This window comes from Amia ocellicauda, chromosome 18, assembly GCF_036373705.1.
Source record: "Amia ocellicauda isolate fAmiCal2 chromosome 18, fAmiCal2.hap1, whole genome shotgun sequence".
NCBI classification, from domain to species: Eukaryota; Metazoa; Chordata; class Actinopteri; order Amiiformes; family Amiidae; genus Amia; species Amia ocellicauda.
This window is the reverse complement of record NC_089867.1, coordinates 20278696-20296800: the sequence shown is the minus strand read 5'-3', so window position 1 is coordinate 20296800 and position 18105 is coordinate 20278696. Positions and strand designations below refer to the sequence as shown.

The window sequence follows — 18105 nt, the reverse complement described above, 5'->3', positions numbered from 1 at the left end:
GGGAGGAAACAAGATTCCAGCTTAATCTTGCGATAATGAATTCAGCCACCTCTTGGTGATGAAAACCATTTCAGCAAACTTTTATTTATTTTTTTACCAGCACTTAACATTCTTACTCACTGAAAATGATCACATGCTGGGATATGACCGCAAACTACAGTTTATAAAGACCTTACCCTTTTGAAACCTAAAAAATAAAAATCAGCAGTTCATTTAGTGACTCAGTCTAAGAAAATGCCACAGCACTAAAAAAAGATACAATCCTAACTCTACTAGATTGTATTTCACAACATTTTAAGATGCAGCAATTTTATGATCAGAACGGATAAAATGAGAGTATTATAGTATTTGTTTTGGATGCTTTGGGAGATTTCAAAATATTGATTTTCCTCGTTTTCCTTAGAAATTGGTTTGTATTTTCATGGAAGGGCCCAACATTTTTGATGCTTTCCTTTATTTTAGTATTGCTGAAAGATAATACAAACATGACTGGAACATTGTCTCTTTCAGGCTTTGCTGAGGGGTAAAGGTTTCTGTGATTCATCTAAATTAACTGCATATAGCTAATGGTGTTTTTTTCATTGCCACATAAAACTTCACTGCAGTGCTAATTGAGGATGCCTTCAATGGAAGATTTTTATGACTCGGTATGAAACAAGCTTGCCTCCATTTGCCTTTTTATTGAAGTCATACGGTGCCATAAGCATTAATGAACTGTAAGAACTATTCATATTAAGAATATTACACCACAAATAGATCTACCGTCCTTGAAGTGTTTACATGGAAAATGTATATTCATCTGGGGACAAACTTACTGGTGCCGTAACACTGTTTCTACCAAACTTCCATCGCCAAAAATCAATCAGTCCTTTCTAAAATCCTCTCTGGCTAATTTGAAAACACAGTACAACCTGTTGGGCATAAATTGTGTCTGCAGATAATTGAAAACAGAGAGGACTTTGTTGACTGCCAGCAGCTCATTAACCACTCGTTTCTGCAGGGGCAGCATTAATAATCTGGTACAGGTTGTCTTGAGACGTTACTCATCTTGCTGCGGTGCACTTGGACTCCCTGCTCTTCAAAGGACTGGTTAAGTCTCTGCTCCAGCAAAGGGAGACGAGTGAAGGGAAATCGAACAATGTAGGGTAAATATATCTTTATTGAAAAATAAAAACCTCAACATTTTTTCTACAATAAGATGCTCTGCAGGTGTCTGTGATGTCCGCAGTTCCTAATGCCATTCTGCTGTCCTTGGAGAACAGGAGACAATGACGCACGTGACAAAAGAATGTACCCTAATTCAATATCAAGTCAAGTCACAACCCTCCCCTATTCGAAATAATCCTCAAAGACCCAATCTTTTACACTAAGCATGCTTTATATTCCGATGTAATAATCCTATATTTCACAATGTCCGACTGCCCTGGCTAGAACTGAGGTTCTGTCTATTGGAAGGTCCATCAATGAGGAAGCTAGGTAGGGTGTTACTGGTATCATGGCAGCGTTGTTATGACTTATCAAAATCAGCTTCCATTGCTAAGTGTCGTTTCCCTTTATTGTCAATAACGGATAACAGGACGCAAAATTAAAACATGAGGTAATAACATGTAAGGGTTCACCAAGGTTCCTGACAAAGTTCAACACGGCTTCCGTGTATGATTATCGTTTCAGGAGATTAGGCCTACTTATAATCAGGCTCTGACCGAGGTCTGAGCCACGCATCTTTACAGGCCAGTGGGGCCGCCTTGAAACCCTGCTCAGAGCCTTTCTAATCATCCCCTTTCGCTCAAGTACAGTCAAAGTCGTTTTTAAAGCCTTGCCCAAACTGGAACCCATGCAATCAATATTTCAAAGAGCTCACTTCTGGATGACACAAAAGGTCTACTGTGCCTCTTTCTCATATGGTCTTTCCAGGCAAAATCAAGAGCACCACACAGCAGGAAAATCTCTCTCTCTCTCTTGCTCATATGTGCTCCAGACAGGGTTGGGGTAATTATGGATGCTTCTGTTGAGAGGTTGAGAGGGTAAGCCATTCAATCAGCGCTCCCTGCTGTGCAAAACATTAAGGGAAGCCTCGGGTCTCCGACAATATGGGGCGACTGTGAAAACAAGTTTCCTCTGAATTGCAGTGTACTGGCCCCAGCTTTATTCAGGACAAAATTAATTCCTCTGTGGAGCGGGTGGGCTGGCACTCAGGTGACACCAAGAGCAAACTGGTTCTGTGAGAATAATCAGGCAATCTATTGTACAATGTGTTTTATATTCTGTGTTCTGGTCTCAGCGAGCACATTCCTGTTCTTTTGACCTCTGTCTCACTAACCCGCTAAAACCAAGACTCTATGGGAAGAATATAATCTACATAGCCTATACTGAAACCTAGTGTGTCAGCAGACAGGTTTCACTTATACCTCCAGGATATACAATACAAATTAGAAGTTTCATTTACTTTCATCTTGTATGAGGTAAAGTGTAAAGTTTGTAAATTTTGACAGAGAGCAGTGCAGCAAATATTTTACCAAATGGACGCTCAAATTTTGTAAATCAGAAGTCAACCATGAAGCGGTTTACTGTATGGGAATACAGAAAATGATGGGGTCGTGAAAAATACCTTCACAAGAGTAGCGCAAAAGCAGGAGCCACAAGATCGCAGGTATACATTTCTGTGAAGCAACTTCTTTTGTATCACTTTCAAGATGACGTGTATGATTAAAGCAGTTTTTATGCAGTGCTATTGGTGTTTTCCCACTAAAGAAGAGAATGTGAATAACTTTCACTTTTGCTTTTCTTACCAATATAAAAAGGAACATTGCAGCTTATAGCTATTTACAGCACAAATAAAATGACTAACTACAGTAACACACACCACCCAGATAAACTCTACTCTATACAGACAATAATGGAGGGGAAAAAACATTAAAAATGTACTCTTGTGGTTTAATGCTACAATTATCTAAACATACAAACATGGGAACAATGGAGGTAAAAAAAAGTCAAAAGGTATGTCAAAAACAAAATACCCCAATTAATATAAGCTTTAGGCAAGAATGACTCAAGTTTTCTAAAGAGGGAATAACCTCCACGAAAGCTCAAACTGTTGCTGCTACTAAGACAGGCCTTATGAGAATTTCAAGGTTAACAAAAACAAAGCTGCTACACTGAAATAAACGGTCTCCTCAAGGCACTATTGGAAAACTTATCAACACCTCAACTTTATGACAAAAGCAATGCTTTGCTGCTGAAAATACCATTTCAAACCAGAGGAAGAAAATAGCCTCATCACCAACAGTTCCCAACTTGTGTTCTTAAGTATTAACAACAATAAGCATGTCTTCGCCCATTTAACAATGATTGATGTTGTACAGTGAATCGATTTCCCTAGTAGCAATTAAAGTTATTGTTTAATTCAGAGAAGGGTATATATATATTTTTTTTTTTCAAGCACCCAAAATGGAGAAAATCACAGCTTGTAGCATGTAAACACAGCATACATGATGCCCGAGGGGCTGCCTTTCCAATCAAAAGACTCACTCAGCTGTGAAATGATGCTTGGTTTACTGTCAGCATTGTGCTAATTAAAGCTAAAGTGACTCCTCTTCAGATACCTCAGTTTTTGTCTTTGCATTTTACATATCAATCCCAATCACCTCCCCAGCCTGGCCATGTACCTACAGGCCAATGGAATCAAAAGGGAATTAAGGATAAAATGCCACTGCATATCTGGTTACCAGGCAACAAAAGGGGATGGGCCTGTCTGTGTTAAACTTGCAGGCCTTCACGATAACTCCAAGCCATTCCCTGAACATTTTAAAACCGTGATGATAACGTGTGTTTGTGCTGGATATGAGCGAAAAGAATGCAGCTACTCTGCACGTTTTACATTATGGCATGTGCATGTGTTAGGGAGGAAGTGAAAAGTCTACCACAAACATGGCTGACAAAACTCACAGTAATGAAAGAAAAATTTCATTTAAAATACAAGAGAAAATAAAAGTCAGGCAGGAATCTATTTATGCAGTCAAGTTAAATGGAACCAAACTAGAGTTTAGAAGACTCTTAAGACGGACAAATAAATGGGAAGACAACCATGACAAAACCTCTATTATATGTCTGTTCTGTACAGTAAGAGAACACATTACTTCCTTAACCCAGAATATGATTGGGTTCCAGAAACTAGGCATTGAATCCTATTAGGTCACAACTGTAACTTGAGGAATGGTTCAAAGCCTCATACTTCTTTTTTTTTAACACTTAAATGGCATTTAAAAACTGATAAATTAGAAAGTTCACACAATCAGGTTTTGATTAAGTCAAATTTTCCATTAAAGGTAATCTTTTGTGTAAACTACGTAGCCAGCATTTTTTGCACTGCCTTTCCACAAATGAACACCATGTACCACCAGAGAAAAAGCAAGATGACCTGGCCCATACAAAGTCAATCTGTAGCCCTATAATACCATGTACGCTCTAGAGTAGTGCTTCATATGCATATAGGAGAAAGATGCTCAACTAGTCATAAAAATAAAATATATATTTTGTTTTTTTTACATAAAACTAAAAATCCAAGTGCAACAAACAGCATGAAAACGAGAAGTCCTTTAGAGTTGATTTCTCCTCCTGGCCTTAAGGCAAACTAAGCCCACAACAAGACAGGAATGAGAAACACACACAATGTAGTTGTACTGCACAAGGGCGAGCACAGAAACACCCCTGACCTAGACAAAACACAGCAGAGTCGGAAACCGTGAAAATCTACTAGTTCAGTTCTCAATCATCATCTCTGCTCACTGAACATCATGTTTTTCTTCACTTTCATAAGGGAGGAATATATATGATCAGAAATCATTCCTCTGTTGTTTGTGTTGTTCAAAGGAAAACAGATTAATACAAACCTTTTTACCACTGTAATAACTTCAGACTTTCCACTTCTAAAATTAGATGGTGATCACAGACTATCTGGGGTACTTCAGGAGATTAATGAATGAGTACAGTTGAGTGATTTCATCCCTGGGACTGATGACAAGTTGCTTCATAATTTAATGTCCTCTTTACACAGAAAACGTATGGGCAAGGCTATTTTGAAAACACACAATTTTCCAAACGAACTGCGCAGGTAGCAGTGTGTATTACTGAAGATACTCGACAATTTATAGTAATTGGTGGGTAGTCAGAAAAGAAATTGATGTCTTGAATATTTGTTTTCAGTGTGTATCATATGAGACATGTAATTTGTATTGGCCTTGCTTTCCATTTGTTTCTCATTTTTCATGTTGTTCTACATTAGTACTAGTCATAGTCGTAGTGATATTGCTACTACTAATAAAAAAGTTATTATATAACTACAAATCAACCACTAGTCAGACCACAATGCTTGTTAAAAGTTGCTGGGCACATATATTATGCCCATTATGTTCTCAGGCATTACAAATAAAAAGTCTCTCCTTTTAACAGACTTATTTTCTGTTTCACTTGTATTAAAAAAAAAAAGTCCTTAATCCTGTTTAATCCAGATAATAATACTTATTGGTCAATGGGTCTTTTTAGTTTAAAAACCACCACTAACTACAGGGGGTCAATTACATGTTAAAATTGTATTTTAAGGGTAATTAGCTGCATTGATTTCTGCTTTTGTTAGAAAAGCCCTATACACTGGTTTAAGGAGGTTCAAAAACAGAATCAAGAAAGTCAGTTAAGCTAAAAGCAGAAGCAAAGCATGCAAATGTTAAGACTTCTTAAAGTGTTTTGCTTTCCATTCTAAATGCTGATGCTATCTGGGTTTACACAAACAATCCCAAAACACTGTGCACAAATATGCAAGATCAAAATCTAATGTCAGCATGAAAAATGTTTTAATACTCCGTTTATATAACACTGAGGCATTTGATCATGTTCTCAGCCAGCTCAGCATCATTTGTTTTTTTCGATTACCTATTAATAAATCACTTCAATATATTTAATTATCTGCCAAGTATGTTTTCAGAAGTGCCAGCACGTGTATTGGACAAGACCACAAACTGGAATAAAACAGAAACAAAACCTTTTCTCCTGTACTTTTCATGCATAAATACATAATCGTTTCCTATTCTTAAGATTGCAGTGCAGTCCAAATTATTTTACTCAAGGTTGGAGGGGGGGGCTTTACAGGGGGAATGCCAAGAAAACCTTAGGATTTTGTTCAAAATAGCCTATTTTTGGAAAGCATTTGTTCCGACAGCAATTCCAAGACAAAATTAAGGTTTGGACAAGATAATTGAACATAACTATTCTGCCTAAGGCCTAATGATATATGGGGCATGTAAGCTGGCAGAGAGCACTGGGTTGGCAGGGAGTTACATGGTTGGAATCCAGACATTCAACAGCAAGGACTGAAAAATGCAGTTTTGTTTTTGCAGTATTCTGAGGTATTTCCTAGGCAGCTTCACAGTGGTGAAAAACACCAAATCACAGCCCAGACTCGTTTTTCCACTTTTCTAACACAAAAGAAACAACATGACAACCCTAACCAGACACTCACTACCCGACTATCATATCTCAAAGGCTTAAACGAACCAGTCTTCTCACACATGAGGTTTGCTTGCTTTCAAATGAATATCTGGGAATTAATATCCTGTCAACACTTCATGTGTTCGTATAGTGCTGATCAAATGCTTAACAACATTGGATGAAATGTTCAAACAACCCTCTCTCATAGGAGTTTTATTTTTTTGTCACATTGAACTCTGTCATTGAAAGCCTGCGCAAGTGCAAACAACGCTGTCACACACAAACTCGGTGCAGACACTTAAAGATCACCTGACCTTGAACTCAGATGGTTGGTGATCAGTTAGGGTGCTAACTACAGTGTAGACAGCATATGCATTAATGGTGATCGGCAGCGAGGTGAAGAGTGGGAGGGCTGTAATGAGGTGGAACAAAACCCAGCACTGCCAGCTCCCTGGCTCGTTATCTACCCTCCACTCCAGCTGGCAATCTTATCTGTTAACCCCAGCTCATTTTTTGTTTCTTTGAAAGTCAACCCTTGCTCCATCAGTCCTGCTGTTCTCGCCCACAGGCGAGTCATTTAGCTTGATAAACCTGGAGATCAATACTACACGGTCACACACTGCCAGGTATTTATAGTGTAACCAACTGGTGTCAAGTGCATTGGTTTGAAGTTTGTGTTGTGGTGCATGGGAGGCTGTATTAACCCTTTGACCAATATATTTTGTCATTTGAATGTGTGCTGACATATTCAAATTCAGTCAAACAATAGAACAGACTGGAAAGGAGCATTTTGTCTGGGTCAGAGTTGCCCCTTCTGCTTTGATGTTGTGGGGGTGTGACAACCTAACCATGTCAGTTTCAAAATATAGAAAAGCACACATTAGCGACAATCACATTTAATTTACTCTGGAACACAAAACATTCACGTACAAGTGTCGACTAATGCACCTTTTATGCTAGGGAGTTTTGTTTATTTTGGATTCAATGATAGTGTTTCAAATGATCGATGCACTCATTTCATGTCAGAAAGTCATTCTGAACATGAAATAAGATGTGAGACAGCAGGGTCTCCAGAGAGATCCAGAGTGAAATAACCAGAATGCCAGTCCAGGGCTTGAGTGATTGATACAGCCTTAGCATTCTACACTCTGTTTTACTTAGTTTTCAATACAGACACTTAATGGCCTGTAGTTCACACAGGCACAATATTTCATTATATAGGGAAAACAGGCTGGCAGGGTTCTGTGCTCCCTGTCACTTTTATTCAGACAGCAATTGTGCATAAACAATGTTATGTAGGTCATTTCTTAGCCAAGCACTTAGCTGCCCGTTTCTGAAATGGTGCAAACCTATACGAGTTTGTTCCAGGCCAGACTGAACTGCAAGCAGCGCTGAATTTGCTCATGGAAATATCATGGGATATGACTTATTAATGCAATATCTCAGTGGGTCTATAATTCTATAAGTATAATTCTGTACCGGTGTTTTGTTGCTGTTCACTGAGGAGGGAAGACAACTTTCCTCTGGAGTCAAAAGATTTCAAATCGCCCTATGCATCTTCCAATGAATTGCTGCCACTTCGGTAGTGTTCAATTAAACTCATTCAAAACATACAATTTATTGCAGTCATTTTAGTTTAAATAATACACAAAGCCCCAGAGTCATTCTATACCCATTTAATGAATTTATCTACCAGACCTGTTTTGTAACTCCATACAGTATCTTGACAGTGCTTATTTTGATTTTAGCCAGACGCCATTATTCAAACTGCAAATAACAGCCTCAAGAGCCAAAGAAGATTAACAGCACATACTGACAAATAAAACCTGTTTTTAAATTAATATCCACTCTCATATGAAAATCAATCAAAACACTAATATAACTTCAGGGAATAAGAACAGAAGAATCGAGTTTGACTAACAATATTGTATTTAGCCAATGCAAGGAATCCAAAGCTTTTCGATTTCATTTCATTAATAGTCTTACAGTACTTCAAAAGAACAATTACACTCTTAATCACCTAAATTTATATTTTGTTACAAGGAAATTCTACTTTCATTATTATTCTACAAGACGCACACACACCTAGTTGCATATTACTCTTAAAATGTGCAGCATCCGAGGTATGAAGCTATTGAATACATATGCAATTGTTCAACACTCAGGCTTTATAAAGGTATTAATCCACTGTGACGTTCAGTCTGCATTCCATTGGTTTTTATGACTTATCCCTGCTACAAATGTACTTTATTAATATGCACAGAACAATAGCCATGTGGACTTGCTGTGATGCCAACAACTGCTTGTGCAATACAGTGTGCATATGCAATTAAAGTCATTCTTTAATAACATGTACAATAACCACCTTTTGCAAACTAGAGTTTCAAGAACAGCCTCTTTAGCAGACCGGTTGGAGATGCCTTCAAAGAGCACAGGTTAATAATTCACCGGCTGCAAAAAATACCAAATAAAACAGCCACCCTTCAGCTCCATAAAAATTCCCCAAGCATAAAAATCCAAATGACACACAGAGGAGATTGAGTACATAGAGATTTCTGGGAGGGAGAAAGTAATCAGTAACCATACACAGAAGTGAAACCCTTTCCAAATGAAGGTGGTGACGTTACCACTCAATGAAACGGTGATAAGGAAGGAAGGACAATGAATACAGAAACCAGGTTGGGCCAGTTTTGCCATAACACATCAATCACAGTCACTTCAGTCTCATAACCGGAGTGAAACAGTTTGCGCAGTTGTATGCATGCTTGTTGCACCTTGCAGGCGCCTCTGATGTTTGGGCTGAGCTGTTTCTGTTGCCAGGCAAGTAAATATAGTCAACCTCACGCACCTCAGCGCAGGCATGCCCAGTCTGAACTGAACCTCCGCTTGCTTGCTCAAAGTACTTATTTGTAGGCTGCCTTTTGGCACCATTCGGGGTTTATGGCTTATCATATCAATGTATCAAATTGCTTTCAAAATAAATCAATTTTAAAAGACCCCTGTGTGGCTCAGACAGTTTATTCCTAGCAAAATGTCCTCTCCACGAACTATTCATGAAACCGAGTGCTGTTGTTCAGCGGCCAGAACTGCGCAGGGAATAGAGATGCGCAGCTCGTCGCATCTGCGGACAAATGCGCAAATCCACTCTGCGTGGACAGGAAAGTAACACGTTGGTCGTATCGGCAACTTTGTAAAAGCTCTGCGCCGTCGATCGGGGATACAAAGTAAACTTAGCACGACACTCACCCGCCGTAATGGGCTTTGATTTTCACACAGTCCAGGTGCGTGTTCATCGTGCAGCCTTGCTTGGTTGGCATGATCCAAACAAAACACAAAAGAGCAGCTGCGGGGACCAGCGGGGAAGGGCGTGTTGTAATGCGATGGCAGGGGGCACTGCCAGTCACTCCGCTACAGGCGAGGGCTGAAGTGCGCTTTCCTCCGGGTTAGCGGCGCTCCGACACACCGCGCAGGCAACAAGTGGCGCATTGAGGGCACAGCCAGATCCGCTCATCCGGCTTCCCCACGGAGCCGCTGTCTGGGGTCTGCGGGTCCTGCTGCCGGCCTGCCCGCTGCGCAGCCCGTCCTCCGCGGCGTCACAGGAGCCCCAGCTGTGGCAGCACCGGCCTCGGCGGAGGTTCACCTGTTGCGCCTCTTCTCAGATACTTACAGGGACTGGAGGCACGGACAGCCTGGGGAATCAGTATGTGCACGTCATTAAAATAGACATTGCTAACCTACACGAATATGTCTATCGTGTCGTATAGTCTGTATTAGATCTTCATCCCCACGCATAGGAACACACGTCCAATTTACACTTTCTAATGTGAATTGAATGCGCTTTAACACACACAGTACTCATGTATTCTGCACATCTTATATTTGTATGATGAGTAACAATAGGTTGTTAGTGTCACAGATAGTGCCCTGGCCTATGAAAGCAAGTCGGTTATTGACGTGCTTGATCACAAATGCAAATGTGAAAGCTCACGACAGAGACCGTAACAAATAAAACGTGCAGCGTATTTATCTGTAGCTCCGTAGCGGGCAGTTATATTGGAAAGTACGTGCAAATTGCACATTAATTAGTGCATGCCTGTGCTAAACTTGTTTTTCAGAAAAACGTCCATATGTCCAAATGTGACAGTCTACTGGAAGCCATGCAATTGACAACCCCTTCCTTGTTTGAAGAATGAAATCAAATAAAGTCATTGAATTTATTTGTCCAACATTACTGTCGGTCTCTAGTTGCTCAATACTGCCGGAAACTTTTTTGGAAAGAAACAAAAAAAAAAAAGCACAAGCAAATCAGTCTTTAAAAATAGTACGGGAAACAACGTCTCGATCCGTTTGGAGAATGAGTTTGGTTTATTGTTTGCATTTTAAGCTGCACCAAAATAAAAGCTAGTTTTGCATGTCCCACCGCTGCCGTCACTCCAGAAGTTTCTCCGCGCCGCCCGAGTCGCCGTCTCCCGGGAGGATTTGGCTAACATGGCGGAGAATGCCAGCGCCACAGCCAATCCGTACGCTGCAGGCACACCTGCCGTCCAATCGCAGAAGAGCAAGGAACACCTGTAGCCAATCCGGGACCTCGTAGGATTACCTTCATCCAATTGACATCGTGCTTTGGATTTACCTGAATTAATAGCGAACGGAAAATCCCCGATCCAATCAGAGAACAGTCCACATTGACAGCGTCCAACCAGACGCCAGACAGCGCTCGCATACTTGAAGATGAAAACCATGAATGCATTAGTAGGAATGAGTTATTCTGCAATCATTTATTATAGGACACTGGGTTAGCTAAATCAGATCTGAAATAAACATGGACACAGCGAGATTAGATGAACCAATCATTTTACACACAGAGGGGATCTTCAGCGCTGTCAAGTCAATACCAGTATATTGCCATTGGTACATTTGATGAATACCTCAATTTAATTCAATAATACGCTCAATGATCAAACCCGCTCAATAATGCTTTTTTTTTCGTTTATACAAATTTTAAATACAAATTGGGTCTAGATATAAATGTTCCGTCCAAGCATTGATAATAGTAATTGTTACAATAATTAAAACATGTCCAAGATGCTGAAGGGGATTTTAAGCAGATGAATTTCTGCTCTCAAAACATGATGCTTTATGTCAAGATTTCAGTGGATGTGGATCCTGACTGCACAGTCACACAAACACTGATTTTGAGACTTCTGCACCATCTGCTGTTTAATAGTGTAATAACTTCCAAGAAAGGAAGAATCGCCAGTCTTACAGGTTTCACACTTATTTCACACCTTTATTCCTAATTAGAAAAACAGGACGTGGGGGATGACACACAACCCTTTCAGAGAGCTCACCAAATGGAAATTACATGTTTTTTTTGAGATTGTGGGGTTCCCCACTGCTTATTTTTCATCTTTTGAAAAACGGGAAGTAAATGTATTTGCTGTGGAAAGTCTTTCAAACAACAATTTCCAATCACATTATTTTAAAGCCCATATTTCTACTGGTAGATTTGTTTTTGTGTTTGCAGAATAAATGTTGCTTGTTTTTTTTTTAACAGATAAAAAAATATTGGCACAATGTACATTTATATATTTATATTATTTACTTGCTTTATACAAACTTGTTAAAGTACACAATTCTACATATATAAGAAATGTTCATAAAACTTTCATACCTTTAAATGGAGGCTTATTTACTAGATAAGTTAACGTAAAATATCAATGACAAATAAAGTGCTACATGATTTTCAATATATTGCTCATAACACTCACTTCATTCATGTACTATATATATATATACACTCACCTAAAGGATTATTAGGAACACCATACTAATACTGTGTTTGACCCCCTTTCGCCTTCAGAACTGCCTTAATTCTACGTGGCATTGATTCAACAAGGTGCTGAAAGCATTCTTTAGAAATGTTGGCCCATATTGATAGGATAGCATCTTGCAGTTGATGGAGATTTGTGGGATGCACATCCAGGGCACGAAGCTCCCGTTCCACCACATCCCAAAGATGCTCTATTGGGTTGAGATCTGGTGACTGTGGGGGCCAGTTTAGTACAGTGAACTCATTGTCATGTTCAAGAAAGCAATTTGAAATGATTCGACCTTTGTGACATGGTGCATTATCCTGCTGGAAGTAGCCATCAGAGGATGGGTACATGGTGGTCATAAAGGGATGGACATGGTCAGAAACAATGCTCAGGTAGGCCGTGGCATTTAAACGATGCCCAATTGGCACTAAGGGGCCTAAAGTGTGCCAAGAAAACATCCCCCACACCATTACACCACCACCACCAGCCTGCACAGTGGTAACAAGGCATGATGGATCCATGTTCTCATTCTGTTTACGCCAAATTCTGACTCTACCATCTGAATGTCTCAACAGAAATCGAGACTCATCAGACCAGGCAACATTTTTCCAGTCTTCAACTGTCCAATTTTGGTGAGCTTGTGCAAATTGTAGCCTCTTTTTCCTATTTGTAGTGGAGATGAGTGGTACCCGGTGGGGTCTTCTGCTGTTGTAGCCCATCCGCCTCAAGGTTGTACGTGTTGTGGCTTCACAAATGCTTTGCTGCATACCTCGGTTGTAACGAGTGCTTATTTCAGTCAAAGTTGCTCTTCTATCAGCTTGAATCAGTCGGCCCATTCTCCTCTGACCTCTAGCATCAACAAGGCATTTTCGCCCACAGGACTGCCGCATACTGGATGTTTTTCCCTTTTCACACCATTCTTTGTAAACCCTAGAAATGGTTGTGCGTGAAAATCCCAGTAACTGAGCAGATTGTGAAATACTCAGACCGGCCCGTCTGGCACCAACAACCATGCCACGCTCAAAATTGCTGAAATCACCTTTCTTTCCCATTCAGACATTCAGTTTGGAGTTCAGGAGATTGTCTTGACCAGGACCACAGCCCTAAATGCATTGAAGCAACTGCCATGTGATTGGTTGGTTAGATAATTGCATTAATGAGAAATTGAACAGGTGTTCCTAATAATCCTTTAGGTGAGTGTATATATATATATATATATATATATATATATATATATATAACAACATTTTGTTTAGTTGAAGCTGATGTCATGGTACAGATAAAAACAATACCTGTAGACATGGAGGTTTGTATTTGATCACTTGAATTACACTACAGGTTCCATGTTATCTTGAATTCATAAAGGTTTCCCATGTTATTATATGTTTAAAGTGTCTATAGCAACTAGCATTGCAACTACATGCTAATCATGCACATACAGTAGAAATCTAATTTCTGCTTGATTCTCTCAATATTAAATATATATTGTCTATCATTGTGGAAGAATGTGGAGGCAAGTTGTCAACATAAAAAGCAGTATTTTTTACATTTTTTTTCTTTATTATTTTTCTTTATTTTCTATTTCTGCATATTTGTAATATAATTAAAATTACAATGGTAATTACTATCAGTACACTTACTATAAACAGTACTATATGTGTTCTTGAGATGGCATGACATTCTACATCCATGACTGAACTCCCATTAGCCTTGTGGCCAGATGTACACCTTCAGAAAATACAGAATGAAAACAATTACAACGTTATCACATATAAACATAGAACAAACATCTGTGAAAGGTGTTGATGTCTATGTTCAAGGCACGCTGTCTGATTGTGAATGTAAGAGCTGTCTGTCTTCAGGATACACCCAGAAATGCTTCCACTGTGGGTGATTTCTGTTTTATAACATCAGTGCTGGACTGTATAGTGGACTAAATAGTAATTTTCAATTCCGGATTAGCATAATAAAGGAAAAAATCCTGCTTTAATCCTGCTCTGCATTATTAAAAGTTTTGTCACAGTCACCCACTTTTTATTTTGTTGCCTTCAAATGAAAGTCTTGTAAGGTTTTCATCTGCTGAAGAAGGTACTTACACAGTCCAAGGTGCACAAGATTGTGACATTTCCTCTTTTGAAAAGGTGCCAGAAGGACAGTCTTCACATATGGTGTCAGATATATTTGTTCCTGGCCATAGGGAAAAAAAGTTTTATGCTTCCAAAGATTATACAAGTTTTTATAACTCTTAGTTTACAGTACATAAAACAATTAATCTGTGCTTCAACTGTGGAAATAAACAACTGCAGCCAGAACTACCATCTCCAAGCACTGTGTACATTCGGTAAGCAGTGTAAATGTGTTCTGCAGATCTGATTGTAAATGTCTCATATTTGTGCTGCTTACTACTTCACTGAATTTAATTTGTTTATTTATCACATTTTTCCTGTGCCCATTCAACTACTTTGAATTGAAAATAAAATGAACGGCTGCAAAGGGACAAAGTAAAGGGATTTTTAATGTACCGTTGTGTTTGACCCACTGTCCTGGTGCACAGACGTGTCGTTTCCGGCACAGATGGCAGTTTTCCCAGTCTCCATCCATGCAGTAGAACTGTTCCACACACTGGCAGACAGTGTTACTCACAGCGGTGCATGACTGTTTCTCAAAAAGTCCCAACTCTGAAAGCAGGAAACAGTACCGGTGCGTATGTATTGCAGGAATAATACTGAATTACAGATTAGAACATCTAGTGAATGTACCTGGAAAGTCCCTCTCTAAATCCTACACACAGCTAAACTGAAAATAATTACTCCGGCTCTGGAGAGACAGCCTCTGTACACTTGCCTCCCAGTCTGTCTGCTGCAGTTTCATTTGATATCTTGAAAAGGTTTACAATGACAGTTTAAAGGGTCTCATTCCTCATCAAGACAGCTTCATATATATACCGTATAGCTATATACGATACACACTCACACACAATTGCAATTTTACAGAGTTGTCCAGAGTGCCTGAATTCCTCCTAAGAGATACCATACTGGTTAAGCGAAATGAAGAGACCTTCATACTGAAGGTCCCAGGCCCAGGTAACAGGTACCGTAAACATTGAAAAAGACCTCAAAGTAACTCCGAAGCTCCTCACCTGTGTCACAGACTGTACAGGCAATGCACTGGGGCAACCCATTAGGCCGGTCTATATAACTGCCGTTGGCACAGCTGGTACACTGGGTATGATTCTGTGGGGTGCAGTGCTGGGACACATAGCTGCCTGAAAGAGTATTATTATTATTATTATTATTATTATTATTATTATTATTATTGGTGGTAGTAGTATTGGATTATTGTACTGATACCATTACAAGTTATATACTGTAAGAATAATCCAAAGAAACACTATAAGACACAGCAGTAATAGGCTATGCTTGGGTTATCTAGGTCTGAAATTGACTGTTGCTGGTTTGCTCAAAAGTAGTTTTACTGAAAGGCTTATCCATACCATTCAAATGTAGTATGTATTGTTATATAGCAATAAAAAGGGGGATTGCCAGGCGAGGGGTAGTTAGTGTACCTGCCCCACACGTCCCACAGCACTGGCCATTGACACTGTATGCGCTGGGGCCGCACTCCTCCACAGCAGAGGCGGCCAGAAACACAACAGCTATGGATGCCTGAAACAACACAAACCGAAAATATGAAATGCAGCTTAGTTGACACTTCCACTCGAACAATTAGGTAATAAGAATTCATCATAGCTAGAAAGCTAAGTAAATAAAACATACATAACAACATATACAACATACAAGTCATATATAAGACATCTGTACAGGTACCAAGTTAGCGAAAAAACAACAACAACTATAATCGACTTACCATAAGAAGATATGTATCTGCAGAACCCATTGGTAAGTGTTGTTTTCTAAACCGAAATCAAGGTTTTACTTTCAGTATCTGGTTGACTGAAGGGACTTTTTAAATGCCTAAGGGTGTGTTATTCTCAGCAACTGTTGTAAGATACTATGCTTTTTCTGGTGCCATTTAGCAAGATTTCGGCATTTTAAGTGATAAGTTAAACAAAACCCGTTTGTTGAATTTGCTAAATTCACGTTTGTCACAGGTGTGAAAATAATTGTAAACAAAAACAAACATTAGTGTGCAGGTCCCCACTATAACCACTAGATGGCAGTCCGATCTTACACAACTTAGAAGAAAAGCTGTGCCAAAGCCAAGACAGTACAAACATATATTGTAATTAACTGTCACTCATTCTAGAAAATAGTATGTTGTGGTATTAATAGACTCTAAATCATCACTATCTTTAATTAAAAGTTGACATATTACACTGACACTTGTGTTATACAACTATGTTTATTTATGGTTGTACTTTTTTCCATGTGTAACAAAATATTTCAAAACTCTTGCAAGTAAAAAAAAAAAGTAAAAGTTAGTGTGAAAGGTTCAGTCATAACTATACAAACATTTATCTGTACAAACATTATATTTATAAACCAGCACAGACTGTGTTGTATAATACTTCGAAAAAACATTTCAAATGAAAAAATACTATTAAATACCTTAACAAATGTAAATTTGTTTACAACTTCTCATTTGCAGTTCTAGTAAAAAAAATATCTTCACAGTTAACACATGACCTAGCCCATATTACACCATACAGACCCTATCCTTTCAAACCTAATGCTTCCTACACTACAGTGAATCATACAACCCCACAATCACCAACACGTCCCCCAGCACGTCTCCCAGTTCCTCTTCCACTGCCCTGATCGCCACCCACAGCTCCTCCCTGCCGTCACTCTCACTTCCCCCGTATGCAGCTCCTCGTTCTGTCGCTCCGGGGCGCTCTCTGTCGCACCTCTTCCTCGTGGGTCTACAGGCCATGGCCTCTCCTCTCCCTGCCAGTCAGGTCCCCACCTCTGGATTGCTCTTCTATGAATATGGAATGGTCTCCTGTAACTGTGTCACGCCACAATAAACCCGTCTTCATTGTAGTAGAACACTGATCTCAACACGGGGTAGTGTGTCGGGGCCCTGTTGAAACAGAGGCTCCAGCCCACTACCTGAAAGAAGGGCCACAGACCTATAGGGCCCTGAACCACCACAGACCTCCTGCTCAAGGACCATTGGAGGGGGTAATGTCCCTGTGGGTCCATCCCCAACCCTCAAAGGGAATCCAGAGGAATTTGATTATTAACATGGAAACAAATATTCTTAATAGAAAATATATTAGAGTGGGGTTGTTTAGTATAATAAGTCAACATAAAAGGCCTATGAAGATAATTGTCAGAACGCAAGTAAAAAATGTAACATATCAATTGTCTAATATTAAAATGGCTATGATTAGATTAATTTGATTATCCCAGCTCTACTCCTCCTGTCCAGTTATCTTTTAAGTACAATACATTACTGCTGCAAAAGAGGAGAGCAGGAAACCCATGCTCAGTAATATCACAACTGCTCTGCATTAAAAACACGCCCAATTCACCCCGTCCTCAGCGTTTTTCCAGGCACTGTCTATATATCCATAAGGCACCAGCTCTTCCAGCGATCTGGTGATTATAGAAGATCCCAGGGACACTGCCTTGTCCAGTGATGATTCAGCAAAGCACAGGAACCCTGATGGATTGGGAGATCCTGTGAACGCAGCAGCATTGCAGTGGTCTGAGGGTCTCCATTTCAGAAAGTACAGAACCACATCTTACTACATCTTCTCCTGATACAGGTTTAGTCGAGTCTGTGTGGTTATAGTACTATTCTGAAAAACAATACAAAAAATCAATTATTTTGTATTTTT

At 39.5% G+C, this 18105-nt stretch overlaps 2 protein-coding genes across 2 annotated transcripts in view; both read right to left on the bottom strand.

The window, feature by feature from the left end:
- The window catches only part of prkcz (protein kinase C, zeta), a 148762-nt gene extending 137757 nt beyond the window's left edge, over window positions 1-11005 (bottom strand). Inside the window, exons 1-2 of the mRNA XM_066691228.1 lie at window positions 10901-11005; window positions 9727-10169 (exon numbers count right to left, since the gene is read on the bottom strand). Of these exons, the coding sequence (XP_066547325.1) occupies window positions 9727-9797 (71 nt within the window). The 5' untranslated portion in view covers window positions 9798-10169; window positions 10901-11005. The remainder of the gene's footprint in view (window positions 1-9726; window positions 10170-10900) is intronic.
- A 2538-nt stretch (window positions 11006-13543) lies between these two features.
- LOC136713567 (tumor necrosis factor receptor superfamily member 14) lies at window positions 13544-16381 on the bottom strand. The gene is made up of 6 exons (XM_066690692.1): window positions 16167-16381; window positions 15865-15964; window positions 15439-15564; window positions 14822-14977; window positions 14396-14486; window positions 13544-14027 (listed from the first exon to the last, which is right to left on the bottom strand). Exons 1-6 carry the CDS (start codon window positions 16194-16196, stop codon window positions 13871-13873), a joined length of 660 nt encoding a protein of 219 aa, XP_066546789.1. The 5' UTR covers window positions 16197-16381; the 3' UTR covers window positions 13544-13870.
- Between the last annotated feature and the right edge of the window lie 1724 nt (window positions 16382-18105).